This window comes from Pelophylax lessonae (assembly GCF_965119305.1).
Source record: "Pelophylax lessonae genome assembly, chromosome: 9".
In the NCBI taxonomy this organism is placed as follows: domain Eukaryota; kingdom Metazoa; phylum Chordata; class Amphibia; order Anura; family Ranidae; genus Pelophylax; species Pelophylax lessonae.
The window spans coordinates 238113841-238132740 of NC_138776.1; the positions used below are offsets into that span (position 1 = coordinate 238113841).

Here is an 18900-nt window from a genome sequence, read left to right on the forward strand (position 1 = left end):
ATTTTTCACTTTTTTTTATATGAAATTCCCCCCCCCCCCCAAAAAAAATGTAAAAATCAAAATTTTTTTATAATTTTCGGCCAAATTGTTTTATGCTACCTATGTTTGGTAAAAAAAATCGCAAAAAGCGTATTTTGATTGGTTTGCGCAAAAGTTACTAACAAAGGGAAAGATTTTTGTCATTTTTGGTGTTTTTTTTTTAACGAGTAATGGCGGCGATCTGCGATTTTTTTTGCGGTACTGCGACATTGCGGCGGACAGATCGGACCCTTGACTGACATCTTTGACACTTTTGGGGGTACCAGTGACATTACTGCAGTAATCAGTGCTATATATATGCACTGTTACTGCAAAAATGACACTGGCAGGGAAGGGGTTAACTGTATTGGACAGGGAGGGGTTAAGTGTGTCCTAGGGGCGTGATTCTAACTGTAGGGGGACAATGCTATTGGTGTAAAAACAAAGATCAACGGTTCTACATAGTAGAACCGTCTGATCTTCCTTTTTACACAGGGGGGAATGACAAGCGGCTTGTTTACATAAGCTCGCCCGCTATTGGCTCTAATAGCAGTGACAGGCGATTGACGTAGACCTACGTCACTCTGCCTGGCCGGGGCTGACTGCCGCAGTAAATATACTGTGCGCAGTCGGCAACCGGTTAAAAAACTAAAATGTGAATGGGGCAGGCCAGGAACAGTAAAGCTGGGAAAGAAAGGGCAGACAGATGCTGGTCGTCCTCCAGCTAGCAAATAAGGTTGGCTCTATCTGTCTTGCTGAAGCTTCTAATACACACTCTGAGAACCTCACAGTGTTCAGTGAAATCACAGTAAGCTGTACCCATACAGGAGAGGAAACAGATATGAGAAAGCTCCATTATATGTTTGTTATATACAGTGCTGTATTTTGGCCTAGGCCAACAAGGCCCAGGCCTAGGACAGCACTTTGCAGGGGGGCAGCAAAATAGCCACCCCCGCCTTCACCTGAGACTCTATTGGTCACTGGTTGTTAGAGCCGCCTGGCGTCTAGCAACCAGTGACGTCACAACTGTGACTCCCTAGCCATGCCTATAATTCAAAGTGGGGGAGGATTTACCTTCCTTCTCCTCTGCGCCTAGTGCTCCTGGGGCCCAAAGAGTCCCACCAGTCTGGTGACAGCGGGGTGCAGGGCAACAGAGCAAAATCCACCAATCCGCTGCCGACAGCAGCCGCTGCTGCTGAGTTGCGGCATCTTGACACACCAAGCAGGCAGCCGGCCTGGAGGACCGAGAGCCCTGGAGGGAGAAGACCTCCACTGTCACGGGACCACCCTGACCTGAGCAGCAGCGGGGGCATGATCCCTGGCACCTCCCAGGGCCTGCACTCCTTCTCAAACCTCCTCACCGCTCCCAGCTAGGACATCAACAGGAAAACAGGCTGACCGGGGGCCCAGAGGACAGGCAGGAGGTAGGTGCATCACACACACCTACCCACAGACAGGGGGGCACAGGGGGGACTACAGGTAGGGCTAGGGGGTCTCTCTCTCTCTCAGGGATTCCTGCTGGGACTTGTAGTCGTTGAATTTTGAGGGAGTCACATCCGTTAAACAGGAAGGGGTGGGGCAAATTTACAGAGGAGGGGGGGCGCCCAATTTTAGTCTTGCCTAGGGCAGCACAAAACCAAAATACACCACTGGTTATATATTCCAATTTACACACCATATCTAAAAAAAATTAAAAAAATATATTTCTTACCTTGCAAGTAATTTGAACAAGTTCAGAATGAGTCTGTCCCAATAAAAAAGCTAAGAGCTGCCTGAGTTTCCCCTCATTAATATTCAGTAGAGAAGCCCAGCTCCTGAATCATTACCCCTTGGTCAGGACAGACGTGTTTAAATCTAGTTTACAACTGATAATGAGATCTGTCAGCACAGTACAGGCAGGGTTTTTAATGCAAAAACACCCGCCCAGTTCCTCATAAACAAAGAGAACAAAGTAGGATTTCTAAGTGCAGGAGTTCACTGAGAAGATCTTAAAAAAAAATAAAAAACAGCAATATATAAATATTATTTAAAGTTGCGCTATGTGACTGGGAAGACGTAACAAATATAAAATAGGTGTTATATCTAATCTGGCTACAAAGGCAGAAATACACTTTACCACGTGACTCCCCAAGGCCATTTTAAAATGACACTGACAGCTGTTTGTCCCAGAGCAATTTTAACCACTTTTTGAAAATTTTTACATACACATTAACCACTTAAGCCCTGGAGAATTTGGCTGCTCAAAGACCAGGGCCCTTTTTTGCGATTCGGTACTGCGTGACTTTAACGGACAATTGCTCGGTCGTGCAAAGCTGTACCCAAATGAAATTGACGTCCTTTTTTCCCCACAAACAGAGCTTTCTTTTGGTGGTATTTGATCACCTGTGCGATTTTTATTTTTTGCGCTATAAACCAAAAATAGCGACAATTTTGAAAAAATAATAATATTTTTTATATGAAATTCTTTAAAAAAAAATTGTAAAAATCAACATTTTTTAACATTTTAGGCCAATTTGTTTTCTGCTACATATTTTTGGTAAAAAAAATCACAATAAGTATATTTTGATTGGCTTGCGCAAAAGTTATTGCGTTTACAAACTACGGCAAAGTCAACTAACTACGGGGGGGGGCGAACGACGTTGGTTTACGCCGCTTTGCCTGTAAGCGGCTGAGTGCCGCAGTAAATAGACGTTAGGCGGTCGGCAATTGGTTAAAATCTGCTTTTTTTTTTTAAAGAAAATTACTCACCCCAGCTCCACCACAAAGTGAAAGAATAGAGAGCTGACTGAGTGTCGGTGCTCAGGCTAGGCATCCAAACCATGTGTTATATAAATGTAGCACTGCCCCCTAGAGAGCCACTGAGAATTACACCTTGCGAGTCCCCTGGGTTAACATTAGCAACAGTCTATGGAACTTATCACTTTAAATCCTTGGCTCAGACAATGAACAGTCCAGGGGATGTTGTTTTTGTATTTTATTTAGAACTGGGATAGGAGAAGGGATGAGTGGGATACTCCAACTATGAACCATGCACAACTTGAGGACAACTAGCTGTAGTGTGTGCGGCAAGGCCGCTGCTTCACCTTGCCACTGAAGTGAAGATAATTATTATGATCCTGATTTAGTTTCTCTTCAGGGTCCTAGCTTGGCACCCCCTTTCTCACGTTCTGTGTGTGCTAGCTCCTGTCTATTGACTCTGCCCTGGAGTGGTCCCCTTCCTGGGCAGACCCCTGGCAAGTTTCCCGGTACTCACAGACATTGTTTTTCCCTGGGTCGCTTTGCCTTCATCTCCATCCGTCAGCATACACTGGACCTCCTGGCTCAGCACCACACTTCTTCCTCACTCAGCCGACTGCCCGTGACCACTTTCCATACTGACAGGAGGAGAGACAGCCGTCACCCTCCTCCTGGGACCTGGCTTCCCGCCCAAAGACACCCTGTCACATGTGCCCGTGGCTTTTATAACATATCCCAGGATGCACCACTGTTGTGCCAACCCACTGGGATAGTCATAAAAGCCTGTGTGTTATTGGCTGGGTTTCCTCCACTGTCCAACAGGCTCCCCTATTGGATACAGTGGGGGCACTCCCTCAGACCAGATAAATCACACATGGACACATGCAACAGGCAAAACTAACAATCAGGCTCCCCTGATAAGCAGATGGAGCTGCTAAGCTTGTATCCACCTAGCACCTACCTAGAGCCAAATATATATATATATATATATATATATATATATATATATATATATATATATATATAGATATAGAGATAGATAGATAGATAGATAGATAGATAGATAGATAGATAGATAGATAGATAGATAGATAGATAGATAGATAGATAGATAGATAGATAGATAGATAGATAGATAGATAGATAGATAGATAGATAGATATTAGTATAATGAGAAAAATGAAGAAAATGTACTATATGCATATACAGCCATGGCCAAAAGTTTTGAGAATGACATGAATATTATTTTTCACAGTCTGCTGCCTCAGTTTTTATGATGGCAATTTGCATATACTCCAGAATGTTATGAAGAGTGATCAGATGAATTGCCATTAATTGCAAAGTCGCTCTTTGCCATGAAAATGAACATAATCCCATAAGAGAACATTTCCACTGCATTTGTGATGAAGGCTTCAGGGAGCTCAAAATGTCCAGCAAGCGCCAAGACTGTCTCCTCCAGTTAATTCAGCTGCCGGATCGGGGCACCACCAGTGCAGAGCTTGTTCATGAATGGCAGCAGGCAGGTGTGAGTTCATCTGCACACACAGTTAAGAGAAGACTTTTGGAGGATAGCTTAGTGTCAAGAAGGGCAGCAAAGAAGCCACTTCTCTCCAGGAAAAACATCAGGGACAGACTGATATTCTGCAAAACGTACAGGGATTGGACTGCTGAGGACTGGGGTAAAGTCATTTTTTCTGATGAATTCCCTTTCCGATTGTTTGGGGCATCCAGAAAAAACCTTGACTAGAGAAGAAAAGGTGAGCGCTACCATCAGTCCTGTGTCATGCATCCTGAGACCATTCATGTGTGGAATTGCTTCTCAGCCAAGGAAATGGGCTCACTCACAATTTTGCCTAAAAACACAGCCATGAATAAAGAATGGTACAAAAACATCCTCCGAGGGAAACTTCTCTTTTTTTTTTGAGGGTGAAGTAGAACTCTTTATTGAACAGTCACACAGAATTTATATACAGTTGAGAAGTATGTCAGTCACTACATGAACAATGACCCGAATATTTACCCAAAACATCACACAATGTTTAGATAATGAGGTACAGCTGACTCATGGCTAATCCCATCTACAGTGCCTTGCAAAAGTATTCATTAACATGCTAATTAACTCAGCACACTTAAACCAGACTGGAAGACCAGACTGCCGGCAACAAGGCCAAAACAAAATACAAAACACATGTGAGGGAAACTTCTCTTAACCATCCAAGAACAGTTTGATGACAAACAATGCCTTTTCCAGCATGATGGAGCACATTCCATAAGGCAAAAGTGGCTTGGGGTAACTAAGTGGCTTGGGGTAACAAAACATAGACTTTTGGGTCCATAATGTGGGGGTGAAGGGTTGGAAATCGACGCTACCTACCACATGTGCAACGATGTGAGTAAAAGAGGAAAAAGTGCTTAGTGCATACAAAATAGTGCAAAATGTGACAATTATAATTAATCTTCTAAATTAATAGATAATAAATCCAATAAATAAATAAATAAAAAATAGAAAAAAGTTATTAAATATATGGTGTTTGAAGTGAAGTAAAAAAACTGGGTATGTATACAAAGTTAGTGGTTACAATTGCCAATATAAAATGCTGAATGAGGTAGTTGTGAGTTAGTCATAAATACTATAAAAATGCCATTTGTATATCCTTTTGTTAAATGCTCATGTAATGTGTCGGTCTGGACACTAGGGGTCACACTTACCCTGGGACACACAGAAGTGTATAAGCCAGAAAACAGGAACTAAGTAATTCTCAAACCTGCCTGTTGGTGGTCCCACAGGACCAGAAAGATCACATCTGGGTGTAAAGGGAAAAATAAAAGATCCTTAGTGTGACAAGTAAAGAGCAAGTATACAAGGCAATAGTATCGACTCACGCTTGAGATTGATGCAGCAGATCTTCTCAGATACTGGCAGTCTGCGCCGGGGAAAAACTACAGCGTTCCAAGCATCGGCGAGCTGCGGACCGGAAGTGACGTGGGTTTCCGCCCGACGTACGTTTCGTCATAGGACGTCTACGGGGAGCGGTGCCCGTCAGTCGACCTCGCTGTCCTAATATAGCCATAGTCATCCCAACAGCCTATAGGATGCCTCAATGCACATCTGCCAATACTTCTCTTAACCATCCAAGAACAGTTTGATGACAAACAATGCCTTTTCCAGCATGATGGAGCACCTTCCATAAGGCAAAAGTGGCTTGGGGTAACTAAATGGCTTGGGGTAACAAAACATAGACTTTTGGGTCCATGGCCAGGGAACTCCCCAGACCTTAATCCCATTGAGAACAGAGAAAACCCTACAAATTCTGACAAACTCCAAGCATTGATTATGCAAAAATGAACTGCCATCAGTGCCAGGGCAAATTGCAGAGGTCTTGATAAAGAAGGGTCAACACTACAAATATTGACTCTTTGCATAAACTTTATGTAAGTGTCAATAAAAGCCTTTGACACTTATGAAATGCTTGTAATTATACTTCAGTATACCATGGTACCCTCTGACAAAAATATCTAAAAACACTGAAGCAGCAGACTTTGTGAAAATTAATTTTTGTGTCATTCTCAAAACTTTTGGATTTGGCTGTAAAAAGCATACACAAACGAATGCTTAACTACTTGCGCCCAGGGTATGTTTGACATTTCTCACACACATGGTAAAATCTACATTTTTTTTACTAGGAAATGACTTACAATTCGCAATGTACATATTTTCAGAAAGCAAAGGCCCTGGAGAATAAAAAATGGTGGCTATTGCAATTTTTTGTATGTCGCACAATATTTGCACAGCTATTTATCAAATGCAAATTTTTAGGACAAAATACACTTTAATAATTTTTAGTGCATGTGTACACAATATAATACTCATTTCTTTTTTTTTTTTTTGTAAGATATAAAAAATTATGTAGGATATAAAAGTTGTAAATTGACAACAAACATGTCAAGATTTAAACTTGAGCACGCCTGTGAAATGGGGACAAATTACGGTACCTAAAAATGTCTATAAATGACACTTTAAAAGCCTTTACAGGGTATCAGTTTAGAATTAAACATAAGCTATGGCACTAGAATTAATGCTCTCACTCCAACGTTCTTGTCCATACCTCACATGTGTGATGCAATCACTGTTAATATAAGAGTGCTGGACCTACAGGCAATTTTACATTTCCACATAGTACGTTGGGGGTGCTTTACATTTTTTAAAATTAATTATATTTAAATTTAATTTTTCACACTTTTTACGTTTTTTGTTTTTTTTTTAAGTTCAACTTTATTGCTGTCACCAGGGACGAACAGCATCCCTTGTGGTAGCTTAGGCAGTGACAGGTCTTCTTTAACCACTTTACCCCCAGAGGATTTGGCTGCTCAATGACCAGGCCCTATTTTGCGATTCAGCACTGCGTGATTTTAATGGACCATTTCGCAGGCCGTGCAACAGTGTACGCAAACGAAATTGACATCCTTTTTTTCCCACAAACAGAGCTTTCTTTTGGATTTACGTGATCCCTTGTGCGATTTTTATTTTTTGCGCTATAAACAAAAAAAAAGCGACAATTTTGAAAAAATAACAATATTTTTCACATTTTTTATATGAAATTCTCAAAAAAAGAAATGTAAAAATCAAAATGTTTTAACATTTTAGGCCAATTTGTTTTCTGCTACATATTTTTGGTAAAAAAAAATCACAATAAGCGTATTTTGATTGGTTTGTGCAAAAGTTATTGCGTCTACTAACTACGGGAAAGATTTATGTCATTTTTATTGTTTTTTTTTTAACTAGAAATGGTGGCGATCTGCAATTTTTTTTTTTTTTTTGCGGGCTGTGACATTGTGGCAGACAGATCAGACCCCTAACTGACATTTTTTACACTTTTGGGAGTACCAGTGACATTACTACAGTAATCAGTGTTATACATATGCACTGTTACTGTAAAAATGACACTGGCATGGAGGGGGTTAACTTTACTGGTGATCAAGGGGTTAAGTGTGTCCCTAGGGGCATGATTCTAACTGTCAGGGGGCGTGGCTTGTAAGATCATCACAGAGACATGCGATCCTATATAGCAGGATCACAAAGCCTCTGTGATAATCTAAGGGAGAATGACAGACGGCTGTGTTCACTTCAGCCGTCTGTCTTTCTCCCTCTGCTGTGGGAGATCGCGAGTGGCCGGCGGCCATCGGAGCTGTTGGTCACACGCGCTGGCTCCCCAGGGAACGAGCCCCCCACAGGCGCCTGAGCGGGCGACGTAAGGATACGTCGCTTTGCCCAGCAGCGGCAGAGTGCCGCAGTATATGTACGGTGGGCGGGACGCAAGTGGTTATGGACAGATCAGTAGTCTGTCAGACTCCGGATCTCTCCTTTGCCCTCCAAAGGCTCTGATCAAACACAAGTCTGGTTGATCAGCTGCCAGTATGGCCAGGCAAATACAGCACTAAAAGTGAAGTTACAAAATCCGCAGAGGAGGAGGGGAATTAATGTCCTCCATCTTCTCTGTAGGCAAACCATCCAACCCCTTGGAATGGTATAGCCCAGGCAACAGCGGGAGGGGCCCCCTTCCAAGGCTTGTAAAAATTATCAGGCGGCTGTAGAGCTACTCAGATTGTTTTTACATAAAAACCATTTACTGGCTGTAAAAATCTATACCAAGGATCATGGCCAGGTAAGCACAAGTGCTGCATACAGAAATCCACAGAAAAGAATAGCTGTGCTAACCGGTAAGGGGGTACTAATACTTAAAAAGGCATATAGAGCATTTCAACATCTTTTCAAAGATAAGGACTTTGTTGTCCCGTCATGATGTGAGAAAAAAGCTTTGTAAATTAAATAAACACCAATGGTTCTACACCATATATTTTACCCAAAGTTAGGAAAAAAGGCAATTTTGGTATTGTCTGATTCCAGACAAAAATGTTGTGTAACCACTTCAATACCGAGCACTTTCACCCCCTTCCTGCCCAGGCCAATTTTCAGCTTTCAGTGCTGTTGCACTTTGAATGACAATTGTGCGGTCATGCAACGCTGTACCGATAAAAAATGCAAAATTTTTATTATTTTTTTTTTTGGCATACAAAGCTTTCTTTTGGTGGTATTTAATCACATTGAGTTTTTTTTTTTTTTTTGCTAAACAAATGAAAAAAAGACACAAAAATTCTAAAAAAAAAAAAAAATAACAAAACAAAAACATTTTTTTAGTTTCTGTTACAAAATTTTGTAAATAAGTAATTTTTTTCTTTCACTGATTTGCCCTGATGAGACTGCACTGACGGGCACTGATAATCTGCACTGAGGGGCACGGATGAGGTGGCACTAATGGCCATGGATGAGGAAGTACTGATATGCAGCACTGATAGACGGCACTAATATGCAACACTGATGGGCACTGATAGGCAGAACTAATGGGCACTGATAGATGGCACTTGTTAGCGGCACTCATAAGGGGGCACTGACAGGAATCACTGATGGGCACTGAAAGGCAGCACTGATAGGCATCATGGATGGGTACTGATTGGCACCACATGTGGGCACTGGCAGACATCACTGATGGGACTGCACTATTAATCAATGCACTGATTAGCAGCGCAGACACCCCCCCCCCCCCCCCTGTCAGGAGAGCTGCTTATTGACTCTCCTCTACTCGGGCCTCTACTCACACTGTCAGAGCGAGTAGAGGAATGCCGGTAACTGGCACTTTGTATTTATACTGTGTCCAATCACAGCTGATCATATGGTAAAGAAGCCTACTTTATAGGCTCTTTACCATGATCAGAGATGTGGTGTGTCGCTTAGCGACACACCGCACCACCAATCGCGGCTCTGAGCGCCCCCATTCTGATTGGCTATGGTGACTGCAAAACAAAGCAGAAACTTGTAAGACAATCTATCACATGTCCAAAACCTAAAAAAAGCCCTGTGGCTCAAAGGGGCAGCATGAATGTGGTTGCATAAACCAATGTTGTGTTGAGACCCAATTATTCTTCTTACCTAGGGTAGTTTCTATCTGTCTCCCCGAACAGGACATCCTATCCTATTTCCTTTGGGTGAACTGGAGGTAGACTGAAGAATTGGATAGGATGTCCTGTTCGAGGAGACAGAGAGAAACTACCCTAGGCAAGACAAAGATCTGGGTCTCAATACAGCCTTGGAGACAACCGGGAAATACTCTTTCAGCAAAAATACAGCTTTCAGCTTAAGTGAGTTTTTCCTCTCATAGGTCTTGCTCCTACCCTGGGCCTAAGGCTTAGCGGAATTTTATCTGCCCTGCTGGAGGGTATATCTATAGGAAGTTGGTCAGGAGGATGGCTGCCTGGATGGAACATCTATGGAGAATGACTCAGGAGGCCTGGGTAGATGATGCTGCTGCTGGACATTGCAAGAAAGATTCACTGCGCACAAATCAAGAGCTCTGTGTCTGCTATCAAAGGGTCAAGAGTCAAATTGATTAGAGAAAGATCTAGTGCAATTTAAGAAGCGGCTGTGACTACTCTTACAGGGTCATAGATCTAAATAGCTACTGCTCTTACAGTCATTGGATTCATTTTTGTCTGCTCTTCGGGAGCCAACTACTACCAAGAAAAGCTGTGCTACCAGTGCCAGATTTATAGGGGGAAAAGGGGCAACTGCTCTTGACAGAAGACTCCCCCCCCCCCATACCAAAATAATATAAAACATTATAAAAAAAATATATATAAAATAATAACAAAAAATATATAAAATTAATAGTAACACAAATATTTTCTTTTATTAAACGTATCTTAATAATATTTTGCCTGCCATCATCTGTAAAATTTTTTACCCTGGACTGATGTATTGTATTGTTTTTAAAAATAAGTTTTTTGCAGCTCAAGTGAACCACACATACACTCTTATGATTGTACACGTGTGTCATACATTTTGAAACTGAACCTGAAGTGCCCCGGGCCCCCTAAGGTCTAAATCTGGCCCTGTGTGCTTCCTTAAATTTTTGAGTATCCCGCAACTTGAACCCTCTCTCAAAACATTATTCAGAAAATAAAATTTAAAAAAACTAAAGTGACTACTGCTCGAATGGTTTCACTCCAAACCTGAGAGTTGAAGTAGAACTATAGGCATATTTTTCATTTTGGATAGAGTAAGGGAAGGTTATAAGCCCCATCAGCAGTTTTCCTCATTAGTGCTCTGCAGCTGCTATAGCTGATTGATCATTATGAAACCACTCCCATTAGACTCACTTAGCACAGGGGCACAGAGGAACAAACAATGATTTCTTCAGAATAACAAAAGGTAGGAATCTGCAACAAAGTTTGTTAAAATGCTTGCATAGTACATAGATCACCCAGAGGGGACTATTTCTCAACAAAAGTGGAGATATGCTTTAACCACTTGCCGACCGCCGCAAGTACATATACTGCGGCGGTCAGCCCCTCACAGACAAAGTGACGTATGGGTACGTCACTAGCCTGTGAGGCTCTGGGGAGCGAGCGCGCGCCGCCGGAGGCGCGCTCCCGCTCGGTCACGGACCCCCCCGCGCGTGTGCCCGGCGGACCCGATGTCCGCCGGGCACTCACGATCGTCCGTGACAGCGGGAGAAAGGCAGGCGGCTGATGTAAACAAGCCGCCTATCATTCTCCCCTGTGTAGGAATAGTGATCATACGGTTCTACTATGTACAGCCTACAGCTGAAGCCACAGCCAATCACAGTTAGAATCACGCCCCTAGGGACACACACCACCCCTCCCTCTCAAAAAAAGTTAACCCCTTCACTACCAGTGTCATTTTACAGTAACAGTGCATATGTATAGCACTGATTACTGTAGAAATGTCACTGGTAACCCCAAAAGTGTCAAAAATGTCAGTCAAGGGTCCGATCTGTCCGCCCCAATGTCGCAGTCCCGCAAAAAAAATCGCAGATCGCCGCCATTACGCGTTAAAAAAAAAACTCCCTTTGTTAGTAAACGCAATAACTTTTGCGCAAACCAATCAAAATACGCTTTTCGCAATTTTTTTTACCAAACATATGTAGCATGAAACAAATTGGCCGAAAATGTTAAAAAATTTTGATTTTTACATTTTTTTGGGGGGGAATTTCATATAAGAAATGTGAAAAATATTGTTATTTTTGCAAAATTGACGTTCTTTTTTTGTTTATAGCGCATGATCAAAAAATCGCACAGGTGATCAAATACCACCAAAAGAAAGCTCTGTTTGTGGGAAAAAAAGGATGTCAAATTCGTTTAGGTACAGCGTCGCACGACCGCGCAATTGTCCGTTAAAGTCACGCAGTGTCGAATGGCAAAATACCCCCTGGTCAGGAAGGGGGTAAAATCTTCCGGGGCTTAAGTGGTTAAGCTTATGATCTACTAGAACACCCAGATCCTTCTCCACCATTGACAACCCAAAATTAAAGATTTTCTTTTACTTTCACTTTTGATGATAACTGCTAACAGGAAAAATAGAGAGGGACAGCGGTACCAAAAAATTAACCTCCACGTTATCCAAAACTAAAAAAAGTTTTGCCTTAAATTATACTTTTTTTTAAATAAAGACAAAGTTTATTGACAAAAGGTAGAACAAAAAGAAAAAAAAATACATTCCATAGTGTCCATATAGTACAAGACACAGAACATTTACTGTTTCAGGTACAACGGTATATAAAAAGTTCACACAGACCGATATCAATAGTTGCAGAAAGTAGTGCTTGTTCTATTTGATGCAACTCACCCCGTAATACCAAACCTAGAGTCCCAAATACTGCCCTACAAAGAATATCCTCTTACATTAGTAATCCAATACTAAATCCATTGGCGCTAAGCCATGGGTATTCAACCATCCGTTCCATACTTTATCGTGCTTAGCCGTACAACCTCAGTGTTGATAAATGAGATGTTCATATTGCAATGTAATACCCATGTGGTCAAACCAAGCCAAAAGGGGGAGTTGTAGGCTTCCAATGAATCAGGATACGTTTTCGGGCTTGGAAAAGGGCTCTGAAAACTGTCTCTCTGGTATGTGGCTCGTCATGAATTATGCCTAAAACGCACTCTTTGGGGTCTAACATGATCGTAGTCTGAAATGTTCCATTATTAGTAGTGACTATATCGTCCCAATACCTGTGGAGCTAAGGGCATCGCTATAGTATGTGCACTAAGTCTCCATGATTCCAGCAGCATTTATTGCAGATGGGATCTGGTTGGAGACCACCTATATTTAGTTTAAGAGGAGTTCAATGTCTCCTTAGCAAAATATATACAGTAGTTGGGAAAGCCTCTGCACCACATTAAGTGAACAGGAGCGGACTGATTCCAAAGCCATTTCCTAGGCAAAGCTAATTTTCTAAATGGTCTACAAGCAAAATCTGGAAATAAATCCTTTGGAAGAGGGACGTTTGTTGCAAGAAGTTGAAAACGGGAGTTGAGAAGAGGTTTTTGGGTCTGGATCGCTTGCTGAAGTTGTAGGTAGTATAAATGCATATTGGTTAACCAAACTGTGATTGAAGTTGAGCAAATGATAAAAATGTGGCACTGGTGAGTGATCCCATAGGCCTTTCACCCTATTGCATATCGTAAAGTAGCCAAATCTGGATAGGAGTGGTTTCTCCAAATAGGATTAAAAACAGTATAACTTGTGACATGTTGGAGCTGCATTACCTTAGCCCATACCTTAAGCACGAGCCTGTATGTGGGGAAAACCTTGTAGAGAAAAGCTAAGCTTCCAAATCCTCTGTTGAATTATACTTGAGATATAAATCTGACCATAGATGGATCGAAATTCAGTCGGAAAAGCAGGAACTAGCCAAATTTCAATCAGATGTGTAGCACCCTCACAGTTCCTAGTGTAGATACATTTCGTTTGGCTCCCCTGTAGGCAGATGATCATGGGTTAATTGTGTTTTAGGAGACTGGAAAGTGCTTCACAGGCCATGGCCCTGTTACCTACAACTGTCTTCTGAAACTGACTGGTAATGTCCAGAACATGGTGTGCGGAGGGACAGAGGCTGCAGTCTGAATATTTATGGACTTTCCACCAATCCCTGGGAATCAGACCTAGAAGGTGGGGAAGCAGCCCATAAATATTTTGAAACCTGGCAGTATGGCAATAGAGTCCAGGGTCCAGCTGTCTAGAGGTGACTCTCTGTGCTGGGGGCTCTGCCCCCGGGGCAAGAGGAAAAAGAGAGCACAAGAGAGGAGGAAGGCTCCAGGGCACCACTTAGCCATAGTCTCAGCTAGGCCCAGCTGTAGACTTCAAGCCAAGCCAGAAGCAGCCTGTTCTTAAGAGAGACCAGTGAAGCAGATGTCTGGATTATGGAAGCTACTTAAAGGGACTGAGTGAGTACACAGCAGCTATCACATCCAAAGCAACAGAGAGGACAGTGTAGTGCAATACTGCACGTAACTAAGGGCAGCTTTAGTGTAGTGCAAGACTGCCAGGAGCACCCCAACATCTCTAACTTTGGGTCCAGATCACCCATATGTCATGCAAAACAGTCATGAGCTGTCTCTTCAACATTTACTTTTTGGAACCTTTATCTTTCATTCGAGCTGCATCAAAACTCCCATTGGTGTGCAGTATTGTTCAGTTGTACTTCAGCCAGAGACTTTAGCAGTTTCTCAGTTGTTTTGTTGGGATTTGACAAGCTTTCTTCAGTTCTGGGCATCCCATGTACCCCAAAATCTTATCCAGGCTCTACGTTCCCAAAATAAAAACAAAAACCCCTAGACTTTTTCTTGAGCCATTGGAGAGTGTGTGGAAAATTCCTTTTGCCTGGCTGTGGGAACTGTGAGGGGAAAATAGGCCCAAAGTCCAGCGGCTCCTTCAGGGGTACCGCTTACACATGTATGGTCATTTCTGTTGGAGAGATGTTGATCTAACAACTTACTTCTGTTGAATGGGAACATTGTAAAACAGTTGTCGATCAGCAGCTGCAGCCACTGATTAGTGTATTCTGACAGCAGAGGGTCTACTTGTGTGGATGTGGGAAGCCATGGGAATCCATGTGGACGTGGCAATCCATTCATATTTTTTTCATCAGCCCCCTGGTTGATCTAAAAAAAACAAGTCATCTATGGTCAGCCTTAACCTACCACACCATCTTGGCGGTCATTCTAAACCACCATAAGGGTAGCAGTGCTACATTGGGTTTAAAAATGTTTGAATGTAAAAAATTAAATAAATAATACAACAAAATTGACCCCAAACCATTATAAAATATACAATGTATGTTTCTTTTTCTTTTTTTTTTTTTTAGTAATCTGCAACAATGGCATTCCCACTGGATACAGCCAATGGACCTGTCACAGCGACAACACAGATTAGTGCTGATACACAATCCATGACCCCACCATTTTACCAAATGTTCCTAAAAGGACAACCAAAAGCCCTAGGGGTAAGGTAAGGTTTTTCTTGTTCCACTGTAGTTTACGGTTCAACAACTTTATTTTGCCCCTTAATGCCTATGCATTGCAATTACACACATTAGGCCATAGATGTGTAGTTTTTTGTGGTCAGGCTGATCAAAAAAAAAAAAAAAGATTCCCCCATCCACACAAGTCAGGTGGATAGATGGAAGTTAGGTGCATGGAAGAATCCTATTCTATTGTATGCTATTGTATTCTGGCAGTTGGGACTCCTGACTACACTGATCAGTGCTGCAGCTGATTGGCTGCAGCCACTGATTGCATGAAAATTTTCCTGTTTGACAAAAGTTAACAATTAGATTGACTTTTGTTGAGCAGGAATGGTCATAGATGGATCGAAAATTGTCCAGTACCTGCTGAACTGGCTGAATTTCAATCCATCTTTGGCCAGCTTAAGGCAACGCACCAACATTGCAGTACCCCACAACACACTACTGTGCATCGGCGTGTGCTGCATTGTAAAAAAAAGTGGTGGTGTGTTTTTTTGGGGTTTTTTTTTTTTGTTTTTCTTGGTTAAATACATGGAAATTAATATCCTGCCTTAATGCAACACGTGTTATCATGTTAGAACAGTCTGCAAAGGTCTGAATGGCCCCTTATTTCCAGATAATTTGCAGAAAACTTACAGGTTTAGTATTTCAGATCCAGCTATTCAAGATCAAAGGTAAAAGAATTCCCCTTACGAAAAAAGGGTTGCACTTCCCTAAATTACAATCCCTCTGGACCTCCCAGCAGTGGTGTATTTTGGTTTTGTGCTGCCCTAGGCAAGACTAAAATTGGGCGCCCCCTTCCGACTCCTATGTAAATTTGCCCCACTCCTTCCTTTTTAACGGATGTGACTCCCTCCACAATTGAAGGACTCCAAGTCCCAGCATGAACCCCTGAGATCTAATGAGAGGGGGGGGTAAGAGAAGGTGGGATAGAGAGAGAGGGGGTGGGTGGGAGAGGGAGGGAGAAAAAGGGGGATGAGAGAGAGAGAGGGGGGAGAGAGAGAATGAGAGAGAGAGAGAGAGAAAGAAAGACAGGGGATGAGAGAGGGGGAGAGAGAGAATGAGAGAGAGAGAGAGAGAGAGAGAGAGAGAGAGAGAAAGAGAGGGGATGAGAGAGGGGGGAGAGAGAGAATGAGAGGGAGAGAGAAAGACAGGGGATGAGAGAGGGGGAGAGAGAGAATGAGAGAGAGAGAGAGAGAGAGAGAGAGAGAGAAAGAGAGGGGATGAGAGAGGGGGAGAGAGAGAATGAGAGAGAGAGAGAAAGAGAGGGGATGAGAGAGGGGGAGAGAGAGAATGAGAGAGAGAGAGAAAGAGAGGGGGGAGAGAGAGAATGAGAGAGAGAGAGAAAGAGAGGGGATGAGAGAGGGGGGTGTGAGAGAGAGAGGGGGGGGGTGTGTGAGAGAGAGAGGGGGTGTGAGAGAGGTGAGAGAAAGGAGGGGTGAGAGAGAGAGAGAGAGGAGGGGGGTGAGAGAGAGAGAGAGGTGGGAGAGGCGGTTCTAGCAACCAGTGGCCAAAAGTGTCTCAGGTAGAGGGGGGGCGGCTTTTTTGCTGCCCCCCTGCAAAGTGCTGCCCTAGGCCTTGGCCTTGTTGGCCTAGGCCAAAATACAGCACTGCCTCCCAGAGAAATTATCTTGCAACTAGTACCAGGGGAGGACTGGGCCAGGGGGCAGCTCTGATGTCCTGTAAAAAGGCAGCACAGCTTCTGCCACAGACATGCCTAAAGGATTCCTGGTGAAGAGAAGTAAAAAAATCCCTGTCACTGACCTAATGAGTGAGGGTTGTAGACAAGGACAGAGTGCAGGCCTATAGATGGTTCCATGCCCCCCTGGAGACTCTCCTCCCCTGGCCAGCCCCCCAACTGACCTGTCCCAGCTCCCCCCAACCGCCCCCTGCTGACCAAGTTGGGAACCCAGATTCAGCTGGTGAGTAGAGAGCACCTGGAGCAGGGCTTCAGCCTGAAATGGGGGGGGGGGGGGGGGTTAGGAGGAGGATGGGAAGAAGGAGAGTGAGAGGGGACCGAGTCACTGTACCATGGGCCTCTGGTTTGTACTTGCCTCCTGGGCCCAAAGTTGCCAGTCTGCCCCTGACTAGTACACATGCTATTGCCAATGGGCAAAAAAAACAAAAAAAACATGATGCAGCCGGGCAATAGCAGCCCAGTTTGTCTGAGCCTAATTGTAACAGTAGGTCTGTTATATTTTACGTCTTACATTAAGGTGACAACACTATTCATTCTAAAGTAAAATCATGCAGCAGAGTTGTCATCTTGAGGACATTCTTAGATGGACACCCAACTCCAGCTAAAATATTTTACTAAGCTACAGCAACAATTTTTTTTTTCTCTTTTGTAAAAAAGATGTAAGCTAAATGAATAAAAGCCAATCATTGTACGCAACCCTTCAATGTTGTATGGTTTGCCCCAACCCTGTAAGTGCTGCTTTTGTGGGACAGCTTTGTCTGTTACAGTGGGAAAAAATGGCTGGCAGGAGTAATAGATAATAAATCTACTGTATGTTACAGTAGATGAGGGAGGGGGAAAGAAAACAAAAACTGCTGTGTAAATGCATTTGACAGACTGCATTCTATATGCCTTTTTTGCCCATAGTTCCACCTTAATTGGTCCAGGGCAGTTGTTTGGAAAGTATTGACCTTATTAAAACATATATCCTTTGTCATTTATTAGGTTATTTTTATTTTTTATTTTTTTTTAAGGAAATATTTATTAATTTCAGTTAACCATACAAAAATCAAGAATTTAAAAAGATATAAATAACTAAAGCATGTGATGCAATAAGATATGAATAAATAAATAAAAGATAAATAATAAATAAAAAAAGAAAAAAAAGAAAAGAAAACAAAAGAAGATCTAAAACATAAAGTTTCATTTTCTACCGATTGCAAGACAATAGAGGTGCAATGTTTTAGTTCTTATTTATACTGTTATGACAACTTTGTCAATTTAACAGTATAACTACTTTGGCATTTTTTGTCTTCTTTATACATATATATGATTGGTTTGCTTTTTTGTTCTCTTTTTGCCACACTATGCATCTATTGTATGCAGTACATTTTATGTATTTAATCCTACTTATGCATTAGAGGTAGTTTTTTACTTTATTTTTGTTACGTTAGTTATTTTTCATATGATGCATGTGATGCAATAAGATATGAATAAATAAATAAAAGATAAATAATAAATAAAAAGAGAAAAAAAGATAAGAAAACTTAAAAGAAGATCTAAAACATAAAGTTTAATTTTCTACCGATTGCAAGACAATAGAGGTGCAATGTTTTAGTTATTATTTATACTGTTATGACTACTTTGGCAATTTTACAGTATGACTACTTTGGCATTTTTTGCCTTCTTTATGCATATATATGATTGGTTTGCTTTTTTTTTCTGTTTTTGTCACACTATGCATCTATTGTGTGCAGTACATTTGATGTATTTGATTACTATTTATGCATTAGAGGTAGTTTTTTACTTATTTTTTACTTATTTTTGTTTGTTAAGGGCCGTACACACTTGACGAAAATCGGACGAAATATCCTCCGATTTTTCTCTGTCTTCTCAGCGTTCATTACCGTTTTTAGTCGACAGTGCATAAATGTTCACGGAATTTCTCGTCCGATTTTTCTTTTTTTTGGCACATTTGTTCCTAGACTTCCGGGTTGTCTGCAACTTCAGATCATGCGCGGTCTTTCGTATCCGATTTTTCACGGACGTACTGCATACACATTAAACGAAAATCGGTCGTCTGGG

The 18900-nt window shown here is 42.1% G+C and overlaps 1 protein-coding gene across 1 annotated transcript in view; it reads left to right on the forward strand.

The window, feature by feature from the left end:
• Positions 1 to 14990: 14990 nt before the first annotated feature.
• LOC309564336 (uncharacterized protein) overlaps positions 14991 to 18900 on the forward strand; it is a gene marked incomplete at its 5' end in the record, with an annotated part of 29398 nt that continues 25488 nt past the window's right edge. Inside the window, one exon of the mRNA XM_082268962.1 lies at positions 14991 to 15116. Coding sequence (XP_082125088.1) covers positions 14991 to 15116 — 126 coding nt within the window. The remainder of the gene's footprint in view (positions 15117 to 18900) is intronic.